Below are 22035 nucleotides of genomic sequence, written 5' to 3'. Positions count from 1 at the left end.
AGACAACATCCGATGGAGTATCACATAGAGGAGGCCAAAAGACTGAAGCACAAAGCTGACACAATGGTAAGTCTTGACCTTCTGCTGGAAGGGTTAAAAAGTTTTCTAAGTAAACCTATGGCTTTCTTAAGAAGGTGGACTTTTTTTCCACATGTCCTTGTGATGTGATATTGCCAACAGCAAGTGCTAAAAAATCACGAGGCTAGCACTTGTAGCCGTAGGCCACAGCTTAGCCGCATTAGTTCAATTTTCTAAATGAGTCCACACCACCAACTCCATTCGGCCAACTTTAAGGGGTGCTCAAGTTGATTTTAGTACTACTTGTTGAGAGAAATAACAGTCAATTCCCTTGATTGACTTTAGGGTAGTGCAGATGCAGTGCTGTGAAATGTGTCCCACGGTGCCCCAATGTGACCTCTCTGGCCAGCATTTTCAACTTTCCTGCTCTTCAGGTACACAGGGAAAGGTCTGGGAAAGTTTGATTTGCATTTCCTGTGTGGGCCAGCATGTCAAGCAGACCTTAGAGCAGGCAGCGCACCTCAGCAGCACACTTGACCATGAATGCCTAGGGTTGCAGACGAGCTCCAGCATGGAGCATGCATGAGATCCTGGACCTGACTGCTGTGTAGGGAGAGGAATCTGTGCAGGTAGAACTCTGAAGCAGCAGACGAATATCTATGCCAAGATCCACCGGACATGGTGAGTAAAGGATATGCCAGGGATGCCTACCATGAAAATAAAGAAGTTGAGGCAGTTGTACCAAAAGAAAAGGAGGCAAACGAATGATTTTGGTCAGCTCTGCAAACATGCCACTTCTATGAGCAGCTGTGGGGGATTATAGGGGGTACTCTTTGGGCAGCCTCGGGCAACAACAGGAAGGACATTGTTGAGAAGGAGGAGGAGAATTGTCAGCAGGCAAGCAGAGTATCCAATATCACTGACATTCGTGACCTTTTTGAAACTTTGAAGAAAATCTCCTCCCAGCATATCTCAATGCCAGGCCCTCACGAGTTCATTTTTAATCCTTCTCCAAGTGTGTTAAGGCAATTGTGTGATCTGTGGTGTCCACTCTACCTACACAGCCGGGGCTCCCCAGAACACCTTGTTAACGTGTCTGAAGATGGAGCAGGAATCTTCCCTGCACATCTCCATAAAGCTCTCGTAGGGATACTCTTTCATCTTTCTCACCAGGTTTCTGGGGAGATCAGCCTTATTCTGTCCTCCACGGTAGGACACCTTTCCACATCAAGCCAGCAGTAACTGGTCTGGCATATTTACAGCACAAAGCAGTGCAGCATAAGGTCCAGGCTTCTGGCCACATTCAGTCAGCATTCACTCCTTATTGTTCTATATGATTCAAAGACTGATATTGTTTGTGGCAATGTAGATGAAGCAGGGGAAGATATGTAACTGATACCACTGAAACAGTACACCTCCATTTGCTCATGCCCAGCAAAGTATGGTTTGCTGACCATGTGAGCCTGCAGACTCCTGTGGGAAGAGAAAGTTGCACTCTCCCAGCAAACAGGGTGCTGAACACATGGTGACTGTGCTCTGCCACCATGCCTGGCCTCCTCCCCTTGGTAGACTCCTGTGGAAAGGAAAAGTTGCACTCTTTGGGCAACAGGCAGTGCCAAACACATTGTGACCACATGAGCACCTGCCCTGCCACCACGGCCAGCTCTCCTCACCCCTGCATAGCCCTTTCAACCACAGACCCCCTTTGCAAACGCAGTCACTTACCTAGCCATGGGAACTGCTATTTTTAGCCACTATCTTACACTTGCTTTGAAAGTTGATGCAAAAGAGCGAGCCCCAACCTGTTTCTTACGATGTTTGACACCAAACCTACGTGCTGCATAATGGACAATTAAAAATATGATTTGGCCTTGTATATAACATATGGCCATTGTGTTGGATGGATGTACTTTCATGCTACGATATTAGCTTCTGTGTTCTACAATCTGCTCTTGACTTTTTTTGTTACAGTGGGTGCAACAATGAATCTGTTGCCCACTCCTCCAACTCTTCCAGTTATTTGGCTAACACAGATCTGAAGGCAAAAAAAAAAAGTAATTGGGATGAGCTGTTTAATGAGCAAATGCTATCCACCCACATGGACAGGACACAATTAAATGCGTGGAGGGGAACAATGTTACAGGAGATGTGGAGAGGAGAGCATGCAGAAAATGTGAAGCCAAGACCCAGGAGGAGATCTTGAGACTCTTGGAGCAGTAAATAGAGCTTGTGATGCACCTGGTAAAGGTACAGGAGAAGCAGATGGAGCCCAGAATCCCTTATGGGATGGGGAGTGCATCTGAACTCCCATGCAGTACAGGGCAAGTGGTCCTATAAAGAACATTCACTTCACATCAGTCTCTTGGAGTTAAGAGCAGTACAGTTCTCATGCCTTCATTTTCTTCCATACATCAAAAACAGGACCATCCATATCATGACAGACAACACATCGTACATGCATTATATCAGCCATCAAGGAGGAGCACAATCCAACTGCCTTTGCACAGAGGTGATGAAGTTCTGGAATTGGTGCATTCGGCACCAGATCACTCCCATAGCAACATACCTGCCAGGAGTTTTCAGTGTTACAGCGGACAATCTCAGCTGCCTGTTTTCAGACCAGCACGATTGGGAAATGGACACAATAGCCCTGCAGGAAGTATTTGCCCAGTGGGTCCAACCCGACACAAACCTTTTTGCGATCTAATCCAATCACAAATGTTGCTAGTTTTGCTCCTGGGTAGCCCTAGGGAAGGGCTCTTTAGGGGATACATGTCTCCTGAAATGGGAAGTCCCACTCCTGTAGGCATTCCCACCATTACCATTGCTCCACCGAGTAATCATGAAAATCAGACAAGACCGAGCACACATCATTTTAGTAGCACCATCATGGTCCAGACAGACCTGGTTTCCTTACCTGAAATGATTGGCAATCTCTGCTTCTCATGCATTCACTCCACATCACAATTTTCTGTCTCAACATCACGGCAGGATCCTCAGTCCAGATCCAGTGACACTTCATCTCAAGTCCTGGCTACATGATGCTTAAATGTTCTGCTCGGATAGAGTAAAGTAAATACTAATCAGTAGTTGACAGGTTTCTACCAGAAACACCTACACCTATAAATGGAAAAAATTCTCTGAGTGGATACAGGAAAAACACAACATTCCACCCTCCACTACCCCTCTATTAATCATACTGGACTACCTCCTTGACCTACGGGAGTTCAATAAAGTTTCACACTGCTTCAGTTGCTGAGTTTCATGAGCTAACAGCTGGGATCTCACTCTTTTCGCATCCCATGACCAAACGATTCTTAACAGGACTCCAAAATACATTCCCCATAGTGATATCACTTACTGTCCTATGGGACCTCAATTATGTCCTTAAAAGCCTCACAAAAGCCACCCTTTGAACCACTCACCACTTGCTCCTGGCTACAACTCTCGATGAAGGTGGGCTTTCTCGTAGCCATCACTTCCAGTAGACAGATAGGAGAAACAGCAGCTTTAATAGCAGACTCCCCCTTACACAATCTTCAGCAAAGACAGGGTAAAACTCAGATCTTACCCAAAATCCTTCCCGAAAGTCCCTACACCTTTCCATATTAATGAACCTATCCACTTACTGCATTCTGTCCAAAGCCGCATGATGACGTGATCCAAGAAACATTACACACCCTCCGTCCTGCAGGAAGTCCACGAGACTTTTCATCTCTTTTGCTGAATGCTCAAAAGGTCAATCTGTCTCCTCCCAGAGGATATCAAAATGGATTTCCTCTTGCATCCATGCTTGTTACACAATCCATAACAAGAAACTGCCACTTATCATCACAGCTCACTCCACCCGAGCAGTGGCTTGCACCACCATCTTCCTGACCAATGTCCTGTTATAAGATATCTGCAGAGCAGCAACCTGGTCCTAGACTTCTGGCCTAATTCCTATAACAGTGGCCCGGATGGTTCTCTCTACAGTCTCCAAAACCTGCCTGCACGAGGTGGACACTGCTTTTCAGACACCTAGAGTGTAGCTCCCACAGAGCTATTACTTGAAAAAGAAGAGAGAATTCACCTTGTGCAGTAACAGGAGTTCTTTGAGATGTGTGTCCCCATGGATGCTCCAATGCCCTCTCTTCCTCCCCTACTTTGGAGCCTGTTTGGGGCACATCCAAAGCAGAGCAGGAGCAGAGGCACGCAACTAACGGACACTTAATGGCACAAGGAGACACCACTGTGTATGCACAGCACAGCGGGGCATTGCTAGAAAAGATCTCCAATCACCAGTGCAAGGAAGCACCAGCACCTAGAATGGAGCGCCCCCAGGGACACACATCTCAAGTAACTCCTGTAACTGCACAAGGTAACGTTCTCTTCTGTAATGAGTAAAGGAAGCCAAAGGGAGTATCCATCTCCCACTTAGGGGAGAGCGGGAAACTCAAAACAAGATACATTGATGACAGCTACATAATTAACATCGCCCATTCTCTTTTAGTGTAGACCTGGCCTAAGAGAGGTAGTACATGCATCCAGTTCTGGGCCCCCCATTACAGAAAGGATGTGGATGCATTGGAGAGGGTCCAGTGGAGGGCAACCAAAATGATTAGGGGGCTGGAGCACATGACCTACGAGGAGAGACTGAGGGATTTGGGCTTATTTAGTCTGCAGAAGAGAAGAATGGTGTGTGGGGGGGGAGCATTGATAGCAGCCTTGAACTTCCTGAAGGGAGGTTCCAGAGAGGATGGAGAGAGGCTGTTCTCAGTAGTGACAGATGGCAGAACGAGGAGCAATGGTCTCCAGTTGCAGTGGGAGAGGTCTAGGTTGGATATTAGGAAAAGCCATTTCAGTAGGAGGGTGGTGAAGCACTGGAATGGGTTCCCTAGGGAGGTGATGGAATCTCCATTCCTAGAGGTGTTTGTCCCAGCTTGACAAAGTCCTGGCTGGGATGATTTAGTTGGGATTGGTCTTGCTTTGGGTAGGGGGCTAAACGATGACCTCCTGAGGTCTCTTCCAGCCCTAGGCTTCTATGATTCTATGCACCATGGCTGTTGAACTAAGGCAGGGACTCACTGGTTAGGTCAAGTTTTGAGAGGTGGTGAGTTGCAGGCAGGGCCCTTTTGTGGGTTTTCTTTCTCCCTGCTTGCTGTTGTCACAAGCACATGGAAAAGAGTATCTTGCAGGCACCAATTGCAGATGGGCCTCTCATGTTAAGGTATTTGGAAATAGAGGGTGGGAAAGTGATGCCATCCAGAGATCTAATCCAAGAGTGGTAAAGTCCTAGGATTTCATTTGGCACAAGGGGATGATACTATAGTGATACTGTCAGATGTCAGACAGGCTATAAGGAGGTGTAAGACATTGCTTTCCCTGTAACCCTGGCAGGGTTGTGTGACTAGGGGCTGCTGTAGCAGATGAACTGCTTGTCATTTGGAAAAAGAGCTAATTGACATGACTTAGGGGGAGATTGCAGGTGCAGTTCACCTCTGAATGTTAGACACTTTCACTGGGATCAAAGTTAAAATGTACCGAGGTCACTCTCTCACCTCAAATAGAGCATAACCAAGCAAAGAGAAGGCACAGATATGGCAAAGAATGAAGAAGAACCATACTTTTTCATGTTGGCTAACCATGAACATCTTCTTCCCAACAGACAGACAAGGTTGCAAAGGCATTTCAGTACTTGGAGGCTGCTCTTTCCTTCATCGAGTATGGAATTTCTATGGAATCTGATGCACTAGCCCCAAAATCAGCATACACAATATTCTCAGACACCATAGATCTCCTTAAGTAAGTATAAAGGCCATTTTGCTGGTATAGGATAGTTTTTTAAAATGTTATCCCATTTATTATTTGTATCAAATTAGTAGTAGGTGCCTATCATGGTTAAGGACCCCTTGTGTTAAACACTGCATGATCAGAAAGACTGTCCAGTGAGCTTACAATCTAAGTATACCTCTGAATTTCTCTCATCTTTCCAGTTTTTATCTTTCTGATACCTGTAGGCAAGACAATAGAACCACTGATACTGAACTCAGTTAATAAAGAATTACAGGAGACAAATATAATTAATGCTAATCAATATGGCTTTATGGAAATAGAATCTGTCAAACCAAACTGATCTTTTTGATGCAATTACATGTGTGGTCTATAAAGGTAATTAGACTGGAGCTAATGCATGTAAACTGACATTTTGAGTAAGAAACTAGCGAGAGATCAAATTAGCATGACCCACATTAAATTCATTAAACGGGTTTAAAAGGCTGGAGAGGTCTCAAAATGTTAAATGTGTGGGTTTCTAGTGAAGACTTGAAGGGATTGGTTCTTAGGCCTGACCATACATTTATAGGAGACTTTTAGCCAATTTTCCCTTTTTTTGTTTGCTCTTATTTTGCAAAAGGAAATTTTGCAGTTACAATAAACTCCACTTCTGAAGGATGTGAGTTATTTCACAAGCTGAAGAAAGTGTGACTCAAACAGAAATATGTCAACTATCATCTAATCTGTATGCAATGAATATTTCCCAGATGTGATATAACTTCATTCTCTAGAAATGGTTGAAAAAGACCCATTTTTCATGGGAATTCTTAATTCAGTTTTTTCTAATTTTCTTCTTAAAATATGTTTGGTTTTTGACAAAACAAGAAAATATATTGCTGAAAAGATTTTGGTGTTTTTTGTTTGAAAATATGGGAACTTTTGATCAAATGAAAATTTCCCATTAGAATGTTTTGTTTTGCTCAAAAAGCCACTTTTTGTCAAAAAAATGTTCTAGTGGAATAAATTTAAATCAGCTGTATCCTTCTGACCTTCTCGCCTACTTTCAAGTAGGAATAAGGGATCCTCCGGAAAAGGGCTTATTTTCCGGAGAATCGCGTCTACACTGGCGCTTTTCTCCGGCAAAAACCCCGAGCCGGAAAAAAGCGGCAGCCATGTAAATGCAAATGCCGCGGGGGATATTTAAATCCCCCGTGGATTTGCAATTCCGAAGTGTCTCATTAGCATCCCTTTTCTGGAAAGGGATGCCAATGTAGACACAGCCTGTGTGTCTACTGTTCCCACTGTCGCTTCTTGCGTATCAGCCTTAGGATGTCCACTATGAATCAAGCTGAGAGGGGTGGACAGCTATGCTAGAACCCAACCCTGAAGCTATTCCATGTTTAGAAAAGCTGCAAAAATTAAACACATTTTTAACTGGCACAGCTACAGGATTGATTCCTTAATTAGTACTTTACACAGGTGGTTAAGTATTGGCACAGACAGTATAGTGGCTTCGCACAAGGTGCTAGCGGCAGAGTTGGAAATAGAACTTAGGTTTTGTGGTTATTGAGCCAGTGGAATTTTCATAAATGGTACCATATTGATGACATTGGGAAATCCTGCCCTGTTACCTGAAGAATCTCATTAATTTTCTTTTTTGTTTTCTTACAGATTTATAATGACATTAAAATCCTTTTCAGATACCTCAGCATCTGCACATGAAAAAATCTTTGCTGTTTTGTGGTACGTGCCTATTCCTCATCACCTCTTTTCTAGTGCAACATTTCATAATCTCATAACTTGAAAGTGGAGATCTGGGCTAATCTAATGTTACATTTATGCAGTGAAATCTTAAATATTTATTTTACAATGAAGTGGACTGTCAGTAGGGAATGGTGTGTTGGAGATTAATAACTGGATGTAAGCTGAGGGTAGACTGTGAATTGCCTGACAGGGTTTGTGAATTGTGTAACTTAAGCCATAATTGAACAGACCCAAGTAAATTCTGGACACACAGGGTATGTCCATAACACCTGCTAGGGCTTGTACATCTACTTCCCTGACAGTTCTGGTTTTTCTCTGACATGATCTTTTCACGGTGGCTATCTAATATATATGGTCAAGGAAGCACAAACTTTCTTTCATTTGAAATAAGATGGCTGTATGTGTCCTCAGGCTATACAAAAAGAATTGCTGCTGGAGTGGCGATGAATGTTCTGACACTGATTCCTGATTTTTGTTCACAGCATGCGTTGCCAGTCCATTCTGCACATGGCAATGTTTCGTTACAAAAAAGACACTGCAGTAAAGTATTCCCGAACCCTCAATGAACACTTCAAGGTAGAGCATGATTGTATTATTTTGTAAGTTTCAAATTAGAAAGATGAAACAAGCTGCAAGTGTTCGGTATAGGTCCATGTGAAACCCAAATCTAACTAAACTTTCCTTCTTTACAGAATTCTTCCAGAGTCACACAAGCACCTTCTCCATGTGTTGCAAGGTATTGTTTAAAATACGTATTAAAATCCTCTCTCTCTCATAAAGTGTTAACAGAAATAGTTGCCTACACATTTGAATTCGATTTTTTTTTCAAGGGGGTTAAGTGCATTGAATCTTTTTCTGTTTTAGGGGTTGAAATAACTTTCTTAAAGTATTTTCCTATGGCTTATTTTTTTCCATCACTTCAACTTACATAGATAGATTGGTTTATTTATTTACAGACAATATAGCCCACATTACCCAATGTCATCCACATTGTCTTATCAAAGAATAGGGGAAACAAATAATGTATTATAAACTGTTTTTAGAGGTCCTGTTGCTTTAGTCCTTATCCTGGGTTAATAGACATAGATGACAGGTTAAATCTGTTGAATTTTCTTCTTCTTGGAAATGTTTCCTCCTCTCTTGTCATCCCTCCTGTTCCCCCAAAAAGATGCTGGACTACTCACAGTGATACAGGTTGAATTTTACATTAGCTTTTAGCTGGTATTTTGGCGCTTTTTTCCGATTGATTCCCCTAACACCATGTTGTCCAACCAGTTCTGAAGCTTTAGCCACTATAGAGGCTACTGCTATAGCGAACTAGACACATTATTCTGAAATTTAAATAATTTTGTGAGACTCTCTTTTAATGTCAACAGAGCATTTCAACACTGGTTTAAATCAACTGAAATCAACACATTTCACAGAAATTCAATCAACGGGACACTTGACAATTTTGTTCCATTGCTAAAATTCTGAAATCAGGCAAAAACTTTTCATTGACAGCACACCTCAACTTGGCCTCCATATTTTCATCCAGTAACCATGACCGAAACTTTGACTTAATAGACGTAATGACAGAAAATGACGCTTCACAAAACCATGTTGAACCAAACATGGAAAAAAGTTTGGCAACTGCAGTTTTCAAAATAGCAAACTGATTCTGTCACAAAAGTGCATCCTATATTGTCAAAACCGATTCATTTTTTGACTGATCGAGCTGACTTTGAAGTGTGAGCACATCTTCTTCAAACAAACATTTGTCCAGGCCAAGGAAATTGACAAGGTCTTGAGAATTAGCAATGTCAAACTGAAATGGGTTTTTCATAAATTGAAATGCCAATATGAAGCTTTCAAAATCTGCAAAACACTGGCTGAATTTCATTGCCAGGTTTTCAAGCCATCTCACATAACACTAACAATCAAGGTCATCACACTCAAATTCACTATCTCTAGCAATTTTCTGCAAATTTGGGTGTTCTCTTGCCTTCATTTGAAAGATGAATAGCTGTAGCCTAGAAATGAAGTCCCAAAAGTCATGGGGCATATCACAAATCTAATTCTCCTTTCCCTGAAGTTTCAGATTGAGTTCATTCAAATGACAAGTTGCAGTGTGGGAGGTGTAGGTTGGATGCCAAGAGAAGACTGCCCAGTTTGAAAACTGAGCTGCTTCTTACAAGAACAAATAATTTCACTCAGAAGTACTTTCAGAAAGGCTTTGATGATAAATACCAGTGGAAAACCAGTACCCAGAAATACCATCCACGGCTTACAATGATGCATGATCACTTCCAGCCTAAGTGGCATATTTAAGCTATTCTGCAACCTGGCAGCAGTCTCCATCCAGGAGATGGGTCAAATTAATGGGAAGTGATTTTAGAACTTAGAAAGATCTTCTGAAATTCTTTTTTTCCCTGAAAAATTTTGGGTTTTTTTTTATTTTCAAAATTTGTTTTGAATGCAGTGATTTTTAAGTTTCTATTGTTCAAACCAACCAGCCACACTCAACCAGCCAAATTGCCACATAGAATCATAGGACTGGAAGAGACCTCAGGAGGTCATTGAGTCCAGCCTCCTGCCCACAGCAGGATCAACCCCAACTAAATCAACCCAGCCAGGGCTTTGTCAAGCTGAGACTTAAAAACCTCTAGGGATGGAGATTCCACCACCTCCCTAGGTAACCCATTCCAGTGCTTCACCACCCTCCTAGTGAAATAGTTTTTTCTTATATCCAACCTAAACTTCCTCCACTGTAATTTGGGACCCTTGCTCCTTCTTTGGAGCCTCCCTTCAGGAACTTGAAGACTGCTATCAACTCCCCTCCCCCCCAACCCATTTCTGTTCTTCAGACAAAAGAGTCCCTCAGCCTCTCTTCGTAGGTCAAGTGCTCCAGCCCCCTAATCATTTTGGTCGCCCTCCGCTGGACCCTCTCCAATGCTTCCACATCCTTTCTATAGTGACGGGCCCAGAATTGGCCACAATATGCCAGATGTGGCCTCACTAGTGCTGAATAAAGGGGAATAATCACTTCTCTAGATCTGCTGGCAATGCTCCTCCAAATGCACCCTAATATGCCATTAGCCTTCCTGGCTTACAAGGGCACACTGTTGACTCATATCCAGCTTCTCATCCACTGTAATCCCCAGGTACTTTTCTGTTGAACTGCTACCTGTCCAGCCTGTCACAATACTTTGGCTTCGTCTGTCCCAAGTGCAGGACTCTGCACTTGTCTTTGTTGAACCTCATCAGATTTCTTTTGACTCAATCCTCTAATCTGTCTAGGTCGCTCTCCCTCCAATGTATCTACCTCTCCCCTTAGCTGAGTGTCAATGTAAACACGCTGAGGGTGCAATCCTTCTCTTCATCCTGATCATTAACGAAGATGTTGAATAAAACTGGCCCTCGAACTGATCCTTCGGGCATGCCACTTGAAACTCACCACCAACCAGACATCGAGCCATTGATCGCCACCCATTGATCGCCAACAATCTAGCCAGCTTTCTATCCACCTTACAGTCCATTTATCCAATCCATATTTCCTTATCTTGCTGGCATGGTAGACCATATCAAAAGCTTTGCTGAAGTCAAGGTATAGCACAGCCACTGACTTCCCCATGTCTTCAGAGCCAGGTACCTCACCATAGACGCTAATCAGGTTGGTCAGGCATGACTTGCCCTTGGTGAATCCATGTTGACAATTCCTGATCACATTCCCCTGTTCCCAGTGCTTCAAAATGGATTGCTTGAGGATCCTCTCCATGATTTTTCCAGGGATTGAGTTTGCAGTTCCCTGGATTGTCCTTCTTCCCTTTTTTAAAGATGGGCACTACATTTGCCTTTTTCCACTCATCCGGGACCTCTCCTAATCGCCACGAGTTTTCAAAGATAATGGCCAAAGGCTCTGCAGTGACATTTGCCAACTCCCTCATTGGATGCATTAAATCCGGACCCATGGATTTGTGTGTGTCTAGCTTTTCTAAATAGTTCTTAACCTGTTCTTTTTCCACCAAGGGCTGCCTGCCTAGTGCAGTAGTCTGAGAGCTGACCTTGTCTGTGAAGACAAAGGCAAAGAAAGCATTGAGTACTTCAGCTTTTCCCACATCTGTCACTAGGTTACCTCCCTCATCCTGTAAGGTCCCCGCACCCTCTCTGATCACCCTCTTATTGCTAACAGCTGTCCTGGATTCCTTCCCCCTTCATTTTAGCATCCCAGGGGATCCTGTCCATCAGTTCTCTGATGCAGTCAAAGTCTGCTTTTCTGAAGTCCAGAGTGTTTATTTTGCTGCTCTCCCCTCTTCCTTTGGTCAGGATCCTGAAATCTACCATCTCATGATCACTGCTGCCCAGGCTGCCACCCACATCTACTTCCCCTAATAGTTCCTCCCTGTTTGTGAGCAACAGGTCAAGCTGTGCATGATCCCTGCTCGGTTCCTTCAGCGCTTGTACCAGGAAGTTATCCCCAACATTCTCCACAAACTTCCTGGATTGTCTGTGTTCTGCTGTATTGGTCTCCCGACAGCTGTCAGAATTATTAAAATCCCCCATAAGAACCAGGGCTTGTGATCTGGAAGCTTCTCTTAGTTGTCTGAAGTAAGCCTCATTTACCTCATCCACCTGATCTGGTGGTCTATAGCAGACACCAATCACAGCATCACACCTGTTGCTCCTATCTCTAAACTTAACTCATTAGTCTCAACAGGCTTTTCTTCCTCCATATACTGGAGCTCTGAGCAATCATACTGCTCTCTTACATACAGTGCAACTCCTTCTTTTCTCCCCTGCCTGTTCTTCCTGAACAGTTTATACCCTTCCATGACAGTGCTCCAGTGGCTAGTGTGTTGGACACCATGGTCCTAACAGAAACTTTTTAAATTTTCTTGCTGATTATTAATGCTTGTAGCCACCTTTGTGAGTCTGCATCAGAGTTACTGTGGATGTGACAGCAAAAGTTTTATAAAAGCTATCTTATAAATTAATGCTGGATCTGATTCTCAACAGGATAGAGATGCACTTAAAGCATTTGCATGTGCAAACAAGGGATTTGTGTACAATGATGGCCAGTTGTGCAACCTACTGTCAACTTGTGCATACTCAGCATACACCGCACTTTCCAAAACTAAGCATGCAATTCCACACATACCTCTTTGAAAATATTTTGAAAGAATGCTTAGATATTATTGTAATGGTTCTGAAAGAACCGTCACTTCTACCCCTGGCCTGTCGCTGTGAGATTAATTAAACTGAAAGTCTCCCAAGGAAAGTTGTGGAGGCCCCATCATCTGGGAATGTACAGTAATGCAACCTTGCATAATCTCTGGAGGATGGACTAGCTGTCCAAATACCACACTGTAAACCCAAACCTCACCGCGGACTGCAAATAAACAGGCTGTGGGCTGCATGCGGCCCATTGGCTGTGTGTTGAGTAGCCCTGGCCAAAACACTTAGATAACCAGGCCAAGATTTTCAGAAGTGCGTATGGACTGAGTGACCAACTTAGGGACTTTGAGTTGGGTTCTCAGCATGTTTTGAATATCAGGTGCCTTGAAGGTGTCTTAAGATGATCACCCAGAATCCCAACTCACTTTTGAAAATCTTGACCTGGTTTTTTGTGTACATGTTGAAACTCTCTTAAACTGATCCGGCAACATCCATGGTCTGGCAGGGCTAGTGACTGGGAGCCCTGCAAGCCGGCAGGGCTGTGGGGCTTCCTCCATGTGCAGGAGCCCAGTGCAGAGGCTGTGGGGCTGTCCAGAGTGGCAGCTAGAACGAGGCTCTGCAGCGGGAGCCCAGCATGCAGAGGTAGCAGAGTTGCACAGCCCAGCACTGAGAGCCCAATGCACAAAGGCAGGGTGCATGCACAAGCAGCAGGGCTACCTGGCGTAGCAGCAAGAGCTGAGTGCCGCAGCAGGAGCCTGGTGTGCAGAGGTGATGGAGCTGCCTGCTGGGGCAACCAGAGCTTACAGGGCAGCAGGGCTGGCAAGTGCGGGGAGCCAACTGGGCCAGGACTGGAGGGGGCTGGTGGCAGGGGGTCCAGAAATGACCACCCCAACCTGGAAAAATCCTTCATCCGGGACCAGTCAGGTCAAGAGGGGGGCTGGACCAGGGAGGTCTAACCTGTAGTTATGCACTTGATTATATCTATCTTGCCTGCCTTGTTGGAGAACCCTCCACCTTATATATCATAGTGCTCTTGCTGTCTCAAGGTGCCTGATGCAGGGGTGGCTCATAAAAACAGAAATATGGGTGTCTTGTGGCTAGACATTAACCTGTTACATTAAAGCTTCATGATACATGATATTGTCTTCTTCCTTAGAAGCACAGGCACACCTTCTCCTCTTTCTCCGATGCCCTCTCCTGCTAGCTCTGTGAGTTCCCAGTCAGGATCAAATGCTAGCAACTGTGGCAGTGGGGGCATTTGTTCTTCAATCAATACTCTACATAATATTCCAAGCATAACCTTCTCCTACATCAACATCACTTCCTATATCCTCTGTGCCTATGACATTTGGGAGCAGGCTGATGCACTGACCAGGAAGAATAAGGGTAAGATTTAGTTCCCTTCTAATATTGTGCTTGTTTGGAAACATTTTTTTTTTTAATTCTCAGCACCTGGTGCAGCAAAGTCCTGCCTTAAATAGGGACTGTTTAATCCAAACAAAATCAGTACTAAAATAAACCAAAGTGTTTATGGTACCTGACCAGGTTATTGGTATAATGTGTTTGCTTCTGCTGTATGATGTTTGTTCTAATTAAAAGGCTGTCTTAGAAAAAATGATTAGTTTAAAATAAATAAGAAAAAGGGAAATGTAAAGTGGTAAAAATCAAACTCTCCATTTAAAGATGACCTGCAAAACTTTGAAAGATTCATTCCCTTTTTCAGTTTATGGATTTTTGGTCCATGAAGATCCACTTCTACTTCAGTTTTGTTTAAGCTCCCATTTTCATTATTTTTTACCTTAAAAATAGTGTTCATACAAGAGCCTGCATGAGGAGGAGAGCTTAAGCATCGTCTCCTACTGATCACTCCTGTTTGCATGCCAAACACTTGCAAAGAGGATTCCCCAAACTGTCACACTCTTTACTGTTACTTTATTGTGGTTAAGTGCATGATGTTGCCATCTCAGCACAGACAGTGAGACAGGAAAAAAGCTCAGATTATTGTCGGACATTAACATGGAGCTTGAGAGGTGATTTTTTTCATAGGTGTGCTAGCTGCTGAGGTCACAGGGCTCAAAAGGCAAATTGAGGAAGGAATAAAAGTAAAAGTTCCAGGTATCCTGTTAGAATACAAGGAGGACTTAACATGTAAGTTAATATGCTCAATCAGGCAGCACAGTGAATTAGAAACATTCTAATGCAGTCAAAATCTTTCTATCTGATTGGACTTATACATCTTCACAAGAATGACTCTGTAAAAACCAATGTACATTGGTTATGAGCCAGGATAAGAGGCAGGCACTTTGTCTAATCCAAGATAGATCATTATGAGAGAAGAGCCATGGACAGAGTAAGGCCAAACTGAAAACTCACTTCATGCTTGTCTCTTAACATAAGGAGAATAAAGATTAGTCCAGCTGGCCATCAGAACATGACTTTTTAAAAGCTCTGTACATGTTAAACTAAATATTCTCAGAGGGCTGAAGTCATGTCAGTCTTTATCTTCAAAAACAATGAGGAGTCCTGTCGCACCTTAGAAACTAACAGATTTATTAGGGCATAAGCTTTCATGAATAAAACCCACTTCATCAGATGAACTGGAGTGGAAGTTACAGGGACAGATTTATATATATTGTGTAAATGAGGCTAATCAAATCAGGGTGAAAGTGGCTCATTCATAGAATTTGGTGTGAAGATGTGATTATCAAGAGAAGGGAAATTGCCTTTGTAATGTGTTAACCAGTTAAGATACTTATTTAATACTAAATTACTTGTATTGAACTTGCAAATGAATTCCTGTTCAGCTGTCTCCCTTTGTAATCTGGTTTTGAAATTCTTTTGTAAGAGGATGACAACTTTTAAATTCATTACTGAATGTCCAGAGAAGTTAAAGTGTTCTCCTGCTGGTTGATTACCTTTCCTGATGTCTGATTTGTGTCCATTTATCCTTTGGCACCGAGACTGTCCAATTTGGCCAATACACATGACAGAAGGGAATTGTTTGGCTCTCGATGGCGTATATCATGTTAGTGGATGTGCAGGTATATTAGCCAATAATGGTTTGGTGTATGTGATTAGATCCTGTGAGCTGTCACTTGTATAGATATGTGGACAGAGTTGGCAATGGTGTTTGTTGCAGGGCTAGGTTCCTGGGTAAGTGTTTCTGTAGTGTGTTGTGTGACTGCTGGTACGTATTTGCTTCAAGTTGTGGGGCTGTCTGTAGGCGAAGACTGGTCTATTTCCCAAGGTCTGTGAGCGAGGGGATCATTTTGCAGGATAGGTTGTAGATTGTCAATGATGCTATGGAGGGATTTTAGCTGGGAGCTATAGGTGAAGACCAGTGAGTGTTCTGTTGTTTTCCTTGTTAGGGATGTCCTGAAGTAGGTAACTTCTGGATACTTGTCTGACTCTGTCAATCTGTTTCTTCACTTCCCTAGGTGGGTATTTAAGTTTTTAGAATGCTTGATAAAGATCTTGTAAGTGTTTGTCTGAGGGATTGGAGAAGATACTGTTGTATCAATAGATCATGTGATGTGTCCTGGATGGAAGCTAGAGGCATATAGGTAAGAATAGCGATCCGTAGGTTTCTTATATAGGGTGGTGTTTATGTGACCATTGTTTATTTGTATTGTAGTGTCCAGGAAGTGGATCTCTTGTGTGGATTATTCCAGGCTAAGCTTCACAGTGGGGTGGAAGTTGTTGAAATCCTGATAGAATTCTTCAAGTGCCTCCTTCCCATGGGTCCATATAATGAAGATGACATCCATGTAGCATAAGTAGAGGAGATGTGATAGGGAATGGGAGCTGAGAAAATGTTATTCTAGCTCATCAAGAAAATTGTTGGTACACTATGGGCCATTGTCCTCAAATTGGAAATGGTTATGGGTAAGTGCAAAATCACATAGCTGACATTTTGTAGTCCATCCTGTGAGCCTTGAGCTTTTAAAGTAAAAAAGTGACAGTTGATAATGGAGGGAAGAATTCAAAATGCTGATAGGACAGTTAGTCTCATGAACATGATGAGAGGAGTCAAAGGGATTATAGTAAGAGAGTGGTCAAAGACCTCCATGAAACTTTTAAAGAAAGGTCAGATTACAGGCAAAGGTATTTGAAATATTAATGAAAAGGATTCTTGAGTCTTATTTCTTTATTTTACCATGTTCTCCTGCAACACACTATTTTTAAAGGTGAAGGAAAAACTGCCTTAAAAATGTGAGGTGGGTTTACATGCATATTATAATTCTATCAAAACAGAACAGAGTTGCTTTGGAAATTCATTAAGGTGTGCATTGAGTTTCAGAAGGTAATCAATATCATGATCTGTGTATATAAGCACAGTAAAACCTGTGTTATCTGGCACATTCGGGGATTAGGGCATTCCAGTTATCTAAAAATTCCGGTTATCTGAGGGTCCCGTCAACCTAGGAAAAACCACTGGACAATAATAGTAAAACTCAAGTTTTTAATATTTGTAGTTTTGTAGTGTAAGGCAGTTGGTCTCACATTTCTGTTTGAGTTAAAGATTATTAGTATTTCATAAATAAAAAAATATTAAGCTAATCATCAGGGCTCACCAGCCGTGCTGTCCAGATCGTTCTGCACATGCACAGATCGCCCGAACCCAGCTCTTCTGGGTTGCATTATTTGTCGAGCCCTTCTAATCATGGTAAACCAAGCCAGGCCTGTGCGCCTGATGATGTGACAGTATTGTGGCTGGGGGCAATGCTGGTTAACAAAGTTTTCTGGTTAACAGAGTGACAGATAACAAAGGTTTCACTGTACATAAGTATATCACCATCTTATTTAAGCACCACTCAAGAATTTAAATATAAACATTACAATCTTTTTTTCTTTCTTCCATGTGTGTAGGAGGAGAGGCTTGATTAGTTTATTGGGGTTTAAAGTTGCCTATAGGCTGATAGGCAATCGGCAATCTTCAGCAGTGGCAATGCTAACACTTACCATGATAATGCCCTTAGAACCTGCTCCTGCACCTTCCCTCCCACCCAGAACCTGCTCCTGCACCCTCTATCTGATCCACACCCCATCAGCATCCTGCGCCCGCTCTTACACAATTGGTTGTGTTGTATGCCTGTCTTAACACACCAGTTCAGTAATGAAGCTTCTCGTTCTAATGGCATGATAAATATTTTATGCTCTTATTACAACATATTTTTTATTTCTCATAGCATCTCTTCCCTTCAGATATGTTTCTTGGTAAATCTGGGGTTCTGCGTAAATCTGACTAACCGTTTTTCTTTCTCTCTACTCTCTTTCTAGAATTCTTTGCCGAACTCAGTACAGCAGTGTGTACTCTGGCACTGAATAGTGGTTTGATTGATCTGGTGCACTATACCAGGCAGGGATTACAGTGGCTGAAACTGGAAACAAAAATGCCTTAACTGGTGCTCAAGGTGGTTAATTCCTTGAACTCTTTTGCACTTTTGAAGACTGAGAAACAATCTGAATCATTGGATACAAAGCACCTGGAAGGGAAAATACAAGATGGAAAGGATCTGACTACACTGGAGAACTTTTGAACTGTGTTTCTAGGGTGGCCCTTGGACACCTTGGAGAGGAAGGGAGGCCTAAGACTTGATGGTGCCTCTCTTTAAAAGGACAAAGTGCAATGTACTGTCTGAAAGGTTTGGTGTGTTGTTGGTCTATTAACATTTCTGTAATGAATAACCAGTAAGACAAAAATCACATGTGAACCAGTGCTGTCAGGAAGAAAATCCACCTCCAAAAGTTATGTAGCATCTGAAAAGCCACAGCAATCACATATATATCAGAAAGTTCAGAGAAGTGTTTTTGCAAGCCTCAGCTGCAGTCCATGATGTATGTTGCTCTTCCTCAGAGTTGGGAGGTCAGACAAGACCTGAACAGAACCAAACAGCATTATGTTAAACAAGAGACAGCAAAGCAATCTCCCTCACTCACTTCCTAACCATACCCTACTGCATTGATACATTAACCGTTGTACTGCTACTCTTAGAATTGATTGCAACCACTGCCTTGTGCACTGCAAGGTCATTTAGTAGATCATCATTGTTTTGGGTTTTTTTTTCCCTCCTTTATTCTCATACACACAATTCAAGCCATTACCTCTCAAACAGTGTCAGCTGAGGCAATTGCTTATTTTGGACCTCGTAAGTCTAACGCAGTTGGGGTGGAAAAGGTAAGGAGCATGTAAGGCCAGTGCTATGTTTCTTTGAAAGGGAAGAAAGGAGTTGTCACTGCACATCCTTTCAGATTGTTGCTGGCTGGGTATGAAGAGGAGGGAAGGTAAGGGACAGTCAGGAATGATTCATTGTGATTGTGTGAAGATTACGCTGAATTGCAGATCTTTAAATCAAGAGGAGTTGCTTCTGCATAAGGCTTTCACTCTACCTGGAAATGAAGGGTCAGATTTTGTCCTTGAATATTCTCACACAGGCCAGTTGATTTTTTTGTATGTCGTATTTGAGAGCAGGCTTGGCAATAAAGTGTTGTAACCCTCATAAGGGAGATATTCCCATTTCATGGCAAAGCTATAGGATTTGTCCAGAAATTCAAAATCTATCTTCAGAGGAACAGAAACTAGAATATTCATCTATTCTTGCAAGATTTACAAGCAGCTCTTATTTGCCATAAGTTTTTTTTTTTAATTACAATCATATAGATGACAGTAACACTGAAGAATACAGCCACAATATTTTTATATCACAATAGACGGCAGAGTGCCTTTTCTGTAATGAAAGCTTTCTGCTCTCTTCATATCTAATGGTGTGCCTTAGCTCTCAAGTCCTCTCCACCAGCGCTTGATTTATATGTGATAGATTGCTGGGAAGACTGATGAATAGGACATGGTCCCAAATGAATTATACATATCAATTTTACAGTAAGGAAAAGTTTACAGTGAATTAGCCCCTTTTCCCCTTTGTAAAAGAAAGCTTTTGCACATACTTTGTGTTCATATAGAAACAGATCTATACATGTGCTGCAATGAAGCAATACTCCTTTTCCAAGGTGCCTATTAAGGATTTATGTGTTCAATAAATTTCCAAAACTGTTTCTTTTTAAAGCAGTGTCATTGACCCATGTAAGTCTGGGACAGTCCCTTGTAAAGGGAGACCAAAGAAAGCTCCTATATAGATAGGGGAAGGAAAGCATGCCTCTTTGAAGACTGTTGAGAAAAAACTGTTCCTACATTAATCGAGAAATAAGCAAAAGAACATTCCATTCTCTGTTCCCCTCTGCATGGGAAACCTATTCATGTCTTACCAATTTATTTAAGGTGTAGTTCACATATAACTGATTCAGCTGATTGATATAAGGTGTTTGTTAACATTAATTTTGTTCTCAAGAAGCATGGGAAGGGCCCAGAAAAGTAAGACCTTTCTGTACACTTTGAAGTCTGTTTCCTGATTGACTAACAAGCTGGAGTTCCAGACTGATTGATTGAAATCCTCTTCTTATTTTTGCCTTATTATTTGTCACAGTAAGGAGGGTTATTGCTACCACCTGACTTAAAAAATCAGTATTGGACTCTGTAGGAACTTAGAGACGCTTAGGGATAAACAAGTACATATTTTGCTCAACCCTTCAGACGGCCTTTTCCTTCCATCCAACCACTTCCATTGCATCACAGACATTCTTCCTCCTAAACAAGATGGACCAGACCAATAGGAACCAGGACTTTCATTGTGTATTTTGTGCTGAGGCATGCTATTTTGTTTCTGACTTACTGCTCTACCTTTGATCATGGACCCCAGATTCCAAGGGACTTGCCTACGGCCACCTGTGAACAATTTATTAGCTGGATAGTGCTATTCCGTCAACAAAGCTAGCTAAAGGGAATGGGAGGACAAAGGCTTTGTCTACTTAATCCAGAGGAACCGCTGACAGTTGCTGCCTTACAGGATTATTTATGAACAATTCAAAAATAATGCAAAATCCAACCCTCTTGTAAAATTTGATATGTAAGGTTCAGTCCTGCTCCCAGTGAAACTGGCAGCAAACTTCTCGTTTATTTCAGCAGGCGCAAGATCAGGCCCACACAGCCACATATAGTGAGCTTTCCACATGAGTGGAAAGTAGTCAGTGAATAGCAGCTACAGCAAACTACAAATCACAAACCTATGTTCTATTTTTTTCCCTTTGAGGGAACTTTATAAACATTATTAATTAGGAATAAATGCTGCCCATCTTTAGCCTAGAGCCAAAGGGAAAGTGGGCCATTGATTTCAGTTGGGCCTGGGCCTTTGGCAGGAACAAGAAAAAAAAATGAAATAGTATTTACCATTGCAAAAAAGGTGGTAATAATATTTAGTCTTGGGAAGAACGAAGGGGTCTGCAATCATAAAGTAGCAGCTTTCCCATGCAATATTTATTTAGAAGTAATTAATGAATGTAAATTATCAAATATTCTATATCTAAGATGCCAATATTTAAAGTTTGAAAGCCCCATTCACACTGGAGGCATGCAGCTCTTCTGTAACAAAGTCAGAGTTAGACTGCAATATTGTTTAAAAAGATAAATATCTTTTTTGATTTTGTTTGTTCTATTCTTGTCCCATCCCCTTCTCCCATCCTTGGTTCCAGATATAAATCTATGCATTTAAATTTATTTTGGGGTTTGTCTCCTGTAAATAATCTTTTCTGCCTTGTGTGTGATGGAATTTCTAAACTGATTGATTTGTTCACGTAGAGAAACAAAATAAACAAAGTAACCTGTTCATTGAGTTTCTGTGGAAGTCTCAAGTTCTCAGCATGGCAATGTTGTTTCTAAATTATTTTTTAGTATTACGTGCTGTAGCTGTTTGATGTTCTTCAATATTTTTTTAGTTTGCTTCATCTTATAGATAAGGCTGTATTTCTTTCTGTTCTCCCATTCTCTTTTGGAGAACAATTTTTTTGTGTGTGTGTATGGCTGTGAATATTATCGCTTAGTCCCATCCCTTTTTCCAAACACTACAATATCTTTTTGGCAACCTTTACTTCATATCCATTACACTTTTAATAACCATCACTGACACAAATCAATAGTATTCTTGGGCCAGCAACAGAATTTCTGAAAAAGCTTCCATGTATTATTGGCTTTCCAGATGCTATGAACTATGTGAATACTGATTGTATCACATTGCAATTAGTTTTTGAATGGATCTGTCTTGTAAAGGTACCAGATTTTTTTCCTTCTCCCGTTTAGTAACAATGCAGCAATGTTGTCTGACCTTGTTAAACAAGCAAAAACAAAAATGAAACCCACAAAATGTCTACTTTTTTTTTTTGGCAGGGAAGGTAAATTAATGGTGCATGTCTGGTTCTTGTCAGTGTTTAGATTTGCTACATAGTCATGATATGTCA

The 22035-nt window shown here is 41.9% G+C and overlaps 1 protein-coding gene across 3 annotated transcripts in view; it reads left to right on the top strand.

Annotated features, from left to right (window-relative positions):
• The window catches only part of AFF1 (ALF transcription elongation factor 1), a 169297-nt gene extending 147883 nt beyond the window's left edge, over positions 1–21414 (top strand). For all 3 annotated transcript variants that reach the window (XM_006115336.5, XM_006115334.5, XM_006115335.5), the window contains 7 exons: positions 3–66; positions 5666–5802; positions 7444–7515; positions 8019–8112; positions 8229–8272; positions 13847–14076; positions 17971–21414. In XM_006115336.5, coding sequence (XP_006115398.3) covers positions 3–66; positions 5666–5802; positions 7444–7515; positions 8019–8112; positions 8229–8272; positions 13847–14076; positions 17971–18092 — 763 coding nt within the window. In that variant the 3' untranslated portion in view covers positions 18093–21414. The remainder of the gene's footprint in view (positions 1–2; positions 67–5665; positions 5803–7443; positions 7516–8018; positions 8113–8228; positions 8273–13846; positions 14077–17970) is intronic.
• The last annotated feature ends 621 nt before the right edge of the window (positions 21415–22035 follow it).

Source organism: Pelodiscus sinensis, chromosome 4, assembly GCF_052426305.1.
Source record: "Pelodiscus sinensis isolate ZL-2025 chromosome 4, ASM5242630v1, whole genome shotgun sequence".
NCBI classification, from domain to species: Eukaryota; Metazoa; Chordata; order Testudines; family Trionychidae; genus Pelodiscus; species Pelodiscus sinensis.
This window is presented reverse-complemented; position numbering and strand designations above follow the sequence as displayed.